Here is a 9,621-nt window from a genome sequence, read left to right as displayed (position 1 = left end):
TTAAATTTGAAATAACGTCGAGTAGGACATTTTATTTGACGAATTTTACACCACACCAATATTTTTAAACATTTCACCACCTAAAAGACTATCCAGCGCCTTTTGAACGGAAGGATCTTTCAGAAGTGGCGGTGCAACGTCATTTGACGGTGTCGGTTCTTGAGCTGGCGGTTGAATCTCAGTGGAAGCTTTATTTAATATGTTCATGATGCGACTTTGAAGTTCGGCTTGTTTGCTGTTAGATTCTTGTGAGTCTTGATCGACTCCTTCACTTACTTCGTGTTGGTGTTGAATTTCGCGGCGCTCTTGTAAGTACTTCATCAATCGGTCGTACTGGACTGTTGTTAACTGGCGGTTTTCAGCCAGCAAATTCAACAGCAACTGAAAAAATCGTTACAAATTTTAGTTATACGAGGGTGGACCACAAAATAACGAGACCAGTGATATTATCTTCTTTCTATAATATAATAATCTCAGATAAGACTTTCGAGCCTGATATCTCAGATATTTGTCAACGGATTTTTATAAAATTTAAAATGCAGATATTTTAAAAGATAAAGATTAAAATCCAATTCATGCAACAACTCAAGTCTTAAAAACGTAATTTTTACATGCCTTTTTAAAATGTTAAGCCTTTTTAGACTTATATTAAAAAATTTATCGTCAGTGAAAATTGCTGTCAGAAAAAACTCATTCATGGAAGATGTCTGTTTCGCGAGTAAAATGAGAAACAAACTGTTAAACGTGGGTACAGATGCAAAATCGTAGATCTCTATGAGACAAATAAGCACTACCATTGAATTTTGGTCAACCCTACTCGCCGAAACGTAACTGTCACGCAAGGGACATTTGACAATTATCTCTCACCCATACAAAGTTAAAAAACAATATTTTTGACTTACTTTTGGTACTGGATGCTTTAATTCTTTCAAAAAGGACTAAAAGACTGAACAACAACTGAAAAATTCTAGACACTTGAACATTCAGGACTTTGGAAATGTTTCGTACACTGCTGATTGGATTCTCTTCAAAAGCTTGAATTACAGCCCCAACTATTGCTTCGTTTCCAGTGACGTGTTTTGTCCTCACTCGATTTAGTTCAGGTACGCTTCCTGTGACTTCAAATTATTGACGATTCTTTGAACTTTAAATTTCATAAAAAACATTTCACAAAAAGTCCAACGACACTTTCCATAAGCGAATATTGATTCCTTTTTTAACAACACAGAAATTTCAGCCACTGTTGTTGGTTTTTAAAGTAATTTCACCAAATTAAAACAATTTTACTCTTCTGACAGCGCGCACACTTTTGATAGTTTTTTTCAGTGGTACACAAAATGCCGCATAGAAATGCTTCATCAATTGTTTCAAAAGGTGACTGCCCAAATTACTATCAAAATTTGGATTAAGTTTTTAACAACAAAATTTAATTTTTTTCTTGGATCAGCCAAGCGATTTGGTAAATTTTGTGTGTGGCCATTTATTATCGGGGTTTAATGATCCAACGGTAATTTGGCTTAATTTTAAATAAAAATGTGTTTTAAAATTTCATTTTTTAACTTGAAGTTACTTTTTGCCCCTAATTGAAAGACCACCTCGTAAAATATGTGCATTCTAAATTTCATAACAATCCATTGACAAATAACTGAAATATTAAGCTCGAAAGTCTTAGCTGAGACACCCTGTATATTCAATTTCTTCTACAATTTAATAAAACAATTTTCGTTTGATAAACTTAAAACACCTTCTTGTAAAACAATATTTTCCTAGTAAGGGTCAGATATGAATTAATTTATGTAATAAACGTATACACAATTACTTATTTTTTGCGTTTTAATAGATGTTAAGCTACTAGATAAAACTAAATCCATCAGTTTTTTTTAATAACTTGGGTTGGATACACAATTTCTTCTACGACTATCTTAAAAGTTTATTTCAACAAATTACCTGCATTGCTGTTGGATGTCTGTCAGAAACACTTTTAATAGCCCCAGGGGTCGGTTCTGACGCTGTTTTATCTCCACGCATATAAGCATCAAAATTTCGTGTCATTAGGACCAAAGCATCTTCTATTGGCATATTCCGGTGCTCTATCAAACAAATATATAACATTTTTTTAATTAACAGAATTGAAGTAAGGTTACCTTGGGGATTCCCATGTAAAATATTAAGAGTCAAACTTCTGTGTTCCTCATTTTGCGGCATGACCAAAATTGCATACAAACAGCCTCTGCTTGAAATATTCGCCAACACTCGGCCAATGGGGACATCCTCGTTTGGAAACAGCAAATCCACGATGAGTCCCAAGGCTTTCAGTCTCTGTTCAATATACTCGGCGTATTTCCTTTAAATAAATATCAATTAAATTCCAAATCAATGTAAAATGACTTTGAAATTCAATTGGCAATTTTTTTTTCTATGCAAAATATACAGGGTTTCAAAAGCGATCAATTATTAGTTCGGTCTTGATCAGTATAAAATGATGAACGATCAGTATTTAATAAATTTTTGTACAGTAAAAAAACTAGAAGTGATTGGTATAATACAGGCTGATTCAAAAGTATCGGACAATCTCTCGGGTGCTGATGAGTGATGAACTGATGACTGATGAAAGACATCCTATGACAAAAAATTGTTTGAGCCTTTTTCACGAGATATAGCTCTTAAAAGTTAAATTTTTTTGGTGCTTCAGATCATATTTTTTAGACTTCAGCTAGCGGAAACAACAGCTCTTGCAACATTAAACAAATACCTGTTGAAAAAAAATCAACAATAAATGTCTTATGACGTACAGTGATGATCAAAAAGAATGAAACCCGAAAACTGCAATCACAAATCTTCGATATGATACGGTTAATGTGTTAATGTTCAGCTAACTTATAAACCAGCTGGATTTTGTGTAAACTAGCTGGACAGTTTGTAGATTAACTTGTTTGTTGAAATTTATAACCTAAAAGTTTTAAGTCGGACTTTTGCTATCCGGCCCAGTTGGTAGGGGTGTCATTCTTTTTTATCGTGACTGTACAAAACAATGAAAAACTTGCAAATTCGATAATAAATTAAATTCGACATCATAGGAAACAAAGAGCAAAAATCACTACCGTTGCAAGGAAAAATAAATTAAAAAATATATGAAAATTAAGTTGTTTAAAATAATCTGACTTCAATCTGGTGCTTAACTGAACGTCTTTTATCACTATACGAGAGTTTGTCCATCACTTTTGAATCACCCTGTATATTTTGCATAGAAAAAAATCAAATAAGTAAAGCAAGCACAGTATTTTATTAACATTTGTTCAGTATAAAAAACCCAGTAAAAAAATCGCATATTCAAGGTATCTAAATAATTTCAATTTGCATAGTAAAATAATAAACGTTTAGTATTTAGTGCGTGTGATAAATTTCATATTCCCATTGTTTTTAAACATTTTATGGACAAAAAACAGGGTTTATTGTTCAAATCTTCTAAAAAATAGTGTTCACAACGCGTTAGTTGACTCGTGCTTTTTTACTCGTATTCGAAATCGTCTTCGCCTAGTTCGGCCGAAGTCTAAAGGCTCTCGCATGATATCACTCACTTTCGATATTCCTTATGATGTAATGAATGAAACATACTAAACTGGTGATTTTTTAAAAACTAGTATCTCAGAAAATAAACGAAAAATTTAAAAAACCCCGAGACAGGTCGATTTTTATTAAAACGGAAACACCTTTGTGTAAATTTGAACCCCCTTGTAAGACAACCCCTTCAAAATTTTAAATCGCATCACCCCCTTTGTGATATCAGGAATTCGGCTGTCTGATTTTTTTGAGTGTTCAGCATTTACATTACGCAAGATTCAGCAGAATAGCACAAATTATTGTAAAAGTCACTTAAGACATTAAGAATTTTATTCTTCGACACTGTCAAAATTTACGGTTTTTCTCCTGTGTAAGGCAGTTTTAACAACTGTTTGTCATTTCTCAATACGAAAAGTGACATTTTTTTTAACTGATTTAAAGCAGTTTTAACCCTTGTTGAGTCTAACTCGAAGTATAAAATGTTGTATTCAACTTGTTTTCGTCTAAATCAGGTTATTTATTTCACCTCGTGGATGATAAACCACTCGTTTTCACTCGTGGTTTGCTAATCCACTCGTGAAATAAAACGTTTGAATTACACTCCAAACTCGTCGAATAATAGTTATTTATTTGAGGAGTTCTGTTTTAGAAGGCATTTTATCCACGCAAGAATGAGTAAACACGGGGGCGTTAGCCCGATTGTGTTCTATCTTCAATCATCACATTGACAAAATGGAATTAATCGAAGTTAAATTTTAATTTTTTCAGTAGAATAAAGTTACTTTATTTTTATTCCACTAGTGAATAATACTCTTTAAATGCTTCATAAGTGTGGATAAAACTCCAATTACAGGGTGCTCTAAAACCGGCGCACCAACTCAATGGTACGTTATTGAGAAGCAAGTGCAGATTACGGGAAAAATGTTGAAAAAATTCCTAGTCATATTTTAAAAAATCTGAAGCTACAAACTTATTGTGTTAACTTCTTTAGTTTTCATTATTTTTTTATGTTTTTATGTTTCATACCAGGTAAACGTTCCGTAACAAAACGATGAATAATTATTTTTAAATTTACTATCAGATTTTAGCAGTTTTTTTTAATTTAAAAAAATTAAAATTCATCCAAAAAATCACAATGTGTTGATGTGCCAACACTGGGAATTATTTCCTAGGAAACCGTTTCAAAAATAATTTATTTTTATTGTTGCTCAAATTCTATTGCGATCATGACTGTTAGACAACGTTGCCACATATCATTTATTTAAAATCCATTATTTATCAATAACTTTAATACAAAGAATTTTTTACTATTTTTACCTTTATATGTAACCAGTTCTCTACCACACACCATTGAGTTGGTGCGCCAGTTTTAGAGCACGCTGTATAATGTGATTGTATAGAAAAACTAGATGTGATGAAAAGAAATTAAGGGTACTACTGCACTCAGGACACTTCACAAAATTTTCATATGCCGGCCTGTGTTATTATATTAATCATTGTGTTAGGAAACGATTATTTGGTGTGAAACATAAGAACATTAAAAAATAACTGAAGACGTTAACAATAGTTATTTACCTAACGAGTTTGGAGGCGCACCGACAAAATAGCCCGCAACAAAATAGCCCCGACAAAATAGGTAATAGTATGGACTAAAATAAAAAAATAATTCTAAATGTTTGCAAAGTATTTAGACAAACGATTAGACCTGTTTACAAAAACATTTAATTCAACATTCACAGCCGGCTGTGAATATTGTCAAATATGTATAAAATACAAAAAAGTGCTAATAGTCTGCCCTATAATTGTTTATCATTTGAATTTAACTTTAAATAATTAAGACATTTAACAAATGACGTTTATTGAAATTGTAAGTTTTAGTTTTTATTTGATTACTTAATAGAATTGAATTTTCATTCAACTAATTTTTTACCTGTTTGAAATTTTGACTTACTTTTTGCTGTTTCAAAACTATGTAAACGCCAACGTCACATTTTATCAAATTATTTTTTAAATAAGACTCATTAAACCTATAAATTAGGTAATTAGCTATTAATTTTTTGAAGTGCATAAATAATTTATAACAACTAATTTTGAGAGAAACTGCGACGTTGGCGTTTACATAGTTTGGAAACAGCTAATAAGAACAACTAAAAATTTTTGTCTTTTTTTATTTTTAATTTATTTGTTTCCACCATTTAAAATTTAGAACAATTTTTTAGTCGGTTTATTGATCGTATAATTTTTTATGCGATGAACGCCCAACTGTGGTTGGAATGAACTATTTTATCAATGGATTGTTTTGTCGGTGGGTCATTTTGTGGGAGGGCTATTTTGTCGGAACTGTTTTGTGCGAATGTGGGAAATTGCTTTACAAACAATTTAGGTAAAATATTTTTTGTAACAAATATCTCAAAAAAAAAACAAAAATATATATTTTTTTTCCGAAATAGCTATCTAAAAGCTACGAGAACAAAAAATAAGTTTGGTGCTTCAGATTTTTTAAAATATAACTAGTCATTTTTTCAAAAAATTTCCTCCAATCTACACACGCTTCTCACTGTACCACTGAGCTGGTGCTCTAGTTTTGAGCACCCTGTGCATTTATTATTTGAGTCGTAAAACCAGCCATATGTTTTTGTGTTTTTCAACTTTTTAACTTTTTCAACTTTTGTGTTTGAAATCATCGCTTAACTTACAAAGACTGATTTATCAGCTAAGTGTTGACAGATTTATAAGTTGACTGGCATCCATTAACGGTGTAGCAAAACATCTGATTTAAGACGGTTTTTAAAAGACCGTTTTTTGGTTCTATCGTAACGTGATCGCAACTTTGCGTTTCAAGCATACAGGATGTGAGCGAAATAAGTACATTAATTTTAACCAGTGCTTCTAGCATTGTCTCATTGACAAACAATTTTTCTATTTACCAGTTTTTCAAAACCGTATTATTTAAAATAATTTTTCCCCCTACAAATTGAGCCTTAAAAATTGTGTAAGATTTTAAAATAATTTTATCTCAAAAACTAAAATGTTTTGAAAAAGCTATTAGGAAAAATTGTTGGTCTTGACGGGTTCCATTACCATTTTGACTGTGCATTTATTATTTGTACTGAACAAAAATATTTGTTACCGTGCATTTAATTTGTACCGTTTCAATATTACCAACTAAGGCCCAGTTTTTGGAAACATAGTATTTATTAGAGTTCCTTTATTATTTATTTATTTATTATTTATCCAATATAGGAACTCTAGAATTTATCTGAGAGATAAATTTAAACCTCAGTTAAAATATAGCAACTAACTGGGAGATTAAATTTAACTAAAGTTTAATGGTACCAGAAATCGGGCCTTAACTAGAGGCCTTAATAGAATAAAAATTACGTCAACTGCTTCGAGACGACAATAATTTCGCAGTCATTTCTGTCAGGTTGGTCAATAACAGGCGGCCGATTTGAGTACTTCCCCGAAGGATAATACCCGTCCTCCCTGTACATGTCTGACGAAAACCGCTCCCGACTCCGCATCCTTCTCTTCCGCCCTCTCCTCTCTATCGGCGCCTCCTTCTTCGGGGGCTCCTCCTGCACCATTGGCGGTTTTTGGGGCCCCATATTAGGCGGCGGCTGGTTTGGAAGCGGCGCAGCTGGGACTTGCTCTTGCTCTTTCTCCGGTTCGGGTTTGGGGGTGGGCTTCGGGGCCTCTTCTGGGGGCTTCTGGAACTGTTGCTGTTGATGTGGCGGTGGCCCCTGCTGTTGATGTGGAGGCGGCCCCTGTTGCTGATGCGGGGGTGGTCCTTGCTGTTGATGCGGAGGCGGCCCTTGCTGTTGATGTGGGCGCGGCCCCTGTTGATGTGGGAGCGGGTGGATTTGGAACTGGTGTGGGGGCGGGGGCATGTAAGGCCCCTCGTTGTAGTGCTGAGGGGGGCCTTGTCTCCGATTTGGCATTTGTTTATTCATATTGTTTGCCCCTTTTTGGGTCTTGTCTAACGCTTGTCTCACGCAGATTTTTCTGCCGTGGAGCATGGTGTTGTTTTCGTTTTGAATCGCGGCATGCGATTGGCTCTCGTTTTCGAATTGGATGAAAGCGAAGCCCATTTGGAGGACAAGGCCTAGGATTTTTCCGTGTACTTTGAATTTTTCTTCCAAGTCGGCTGCGACCACTGTCTTGGGGATGCCCCCGATGTAGATGCGCGAGGGGGCTGTTGCAGGATTGGTCATGAACTGTTTATCGGTGCGATACATCTTGAATTGTATTAACTTTTAAGCAGATTTGAGACTTGTGGAGTAGGAATGTTGATTCTAGGCGCACAATTTTTTTCGGACAAAATTGCGTTTTATTACATTTCCCGGCACACAAAGTAACACTACACCTGCAAAAGTGAACCCACAATCACAGATATGTACTTTTAAAATACAGAAAATCCATAAATATACAAATATTCAAACACAATTGTACATAACCTTACTCTGTTGTTTTGGCATCAAATGCCATCACAGTTTGGTTGGTTGCCTAACTGTTTTTAATATCGATAAAAATAAGAAAATACATGAGGAAATTTAATTTTTTTAACGTTTATTGGGTAAGTTATTAGACAGTAAAGCAAAACTCTAAACTGGAAAAAACATTACCGCCTTCACAATTAAAATCGTCAAAATTATCATCAAAAAATAAAGACGGGGGCTTCCCACAAAAATACACTGGTTTGAAGATCATTCTTTAAATAGCGTTTTCTTCAATAATTTCTCCAAAAATAAACATTACTTTAGAGTAAAAAAATCTTGAATTTTTGTAATTTGCTCTTTCATTTTTAAGAAAAAATACATAAATTTAAGATTTTTTTAATCCAAATTAAAGCATTGTTTTCGAAAAATTATTTTACATTACAAACAATAAACAATGAAATTTTTAGATTGCATTTGAAGAAAACCGAATACAAAGTCCACCTGAAGTGCACCTTTAAACCAACGTATATCTTTGTGGGGAAGCCCCGAATCTTTATTTTGTTTCTATTAGCTGTTTTAAAACTATAAAATTTTCTCTTAAAATTAGCTGTCATAAATTATTCATGCACTGTCAAAAAATAATATCTAATGCTATTTAATATTTTTAAAGAGAGATATAATCATTAATAAATGTTTTACAATTTTATCAATCTTATTTAAAAAATAATTCGGTAAAATAAATCGTTGGCGTTTTTATAGTTTTGAAACAGCTAATATATTTGAACTACTGAAGTAACGCTCTGAACTCGAAATTCGCCAATTTTGAAACACTCTGTAATAATTAGATTTACAAATTTTTTTTCACAGCATTTTTAATTTGCATAAATTATTGCTCATTGGATTATTTGCATGACCAAAGTAGGGGTAAAATCTAATTTATTTATTGTTTAATTCCAAAGAACGTTACATTAATGTGTAATTTAATTAACTAACTAATAATAATAATTGAAGAGTACAGGAGAAAAACACAAGGAATATCACATTCTATATAGCGTTATTCAAAAATCGCAGACTATCTCTTGGACATTAAACTGAGTTAAAAGTTCCTATGACAAAAAATATTTTGAGCTTTTTTTCAAGAGATGCAGCTCTTCAAAGTTAGATTCTTATGTTAAGTTTTTGATTTTTTTTGCGAATATGACAGACCCTGATGCAACATTAAACACATATCTAATGTATTTTATTATGTAAAAATTATTTACCAAACTAGCAAATTCGACAATAAATGAAATCTGACATGAGAAAGAAAAGAGCAACAAATAAATATGATTGCCAAGAGAAAAAAGTTCAAAAAATAAAAAATTCAAATTTTAAAGGAGTTGCTTGACAGCCATTCTAGTTTAACGGACGGGACACTGCACAAATTTTTAAATTTTATTTTCAGTTTTTACGACCAGAATCAGTAGAAAAGAATTTTTCTTATAGGAACTTAGTACCAGTCAAATCGTTTGTAAGCTACAATTAGAGCCACATTTTTAAAATTTGAAATACGGATAGAAAAAAGGAATTCAAAGTGGTGACAGACAAAAAAGACTTCAATTATCATTGAACAATCGTTATA

General features: G+C 32.9%; 1 protein-coding gene across 1 annotated transcript; it reads right to left on the bottom strand.

The window, feature by feature from the left end:
• On the bottom strand, positions 1–8,064 carry Neos (Neosin). The gene is made up of 4 exons (XM_964780.4): positions 6,943–8,064; positions 2,145–2,344; positions 1,948–2,090; positions 1–381 (listed from the first exon to the last, which is right to left on the bottom strand). The coding sequence occupies exons 1-4, from the start codon at positions 7,797–7,799 to the stop codon at positions 46–48; spliced, it is 1,536 nt and encodes a 511-aa protein (XP_969873.1). The 5' UTR covers positions 7,800–8,064; the 3' UTR covers positions 1–45.
• Between the last annotated feature and the right edge of the window lie 1,557 nt (positions 8,065–9,621).

The sequence above is a fragment of the Tribolium castaneum genome, chromosome 1 (assembly GCF_031307605.1).
Source record: "Tribolium castaneum strain GA2 chromosome 1, icTriCast1.1, whole genome shotgun sequence".
In the NCBI taxonomy this organism is placed as follows: Eukaryota; Metazoa; Arthropoda; class Insecta; order Coleoptera; family Tenebrionidae; genus Tribolium; species Tribolium castaneum.
This window is presented reverse-complemented; position numbering and strand designations above follow the sequence as displayed.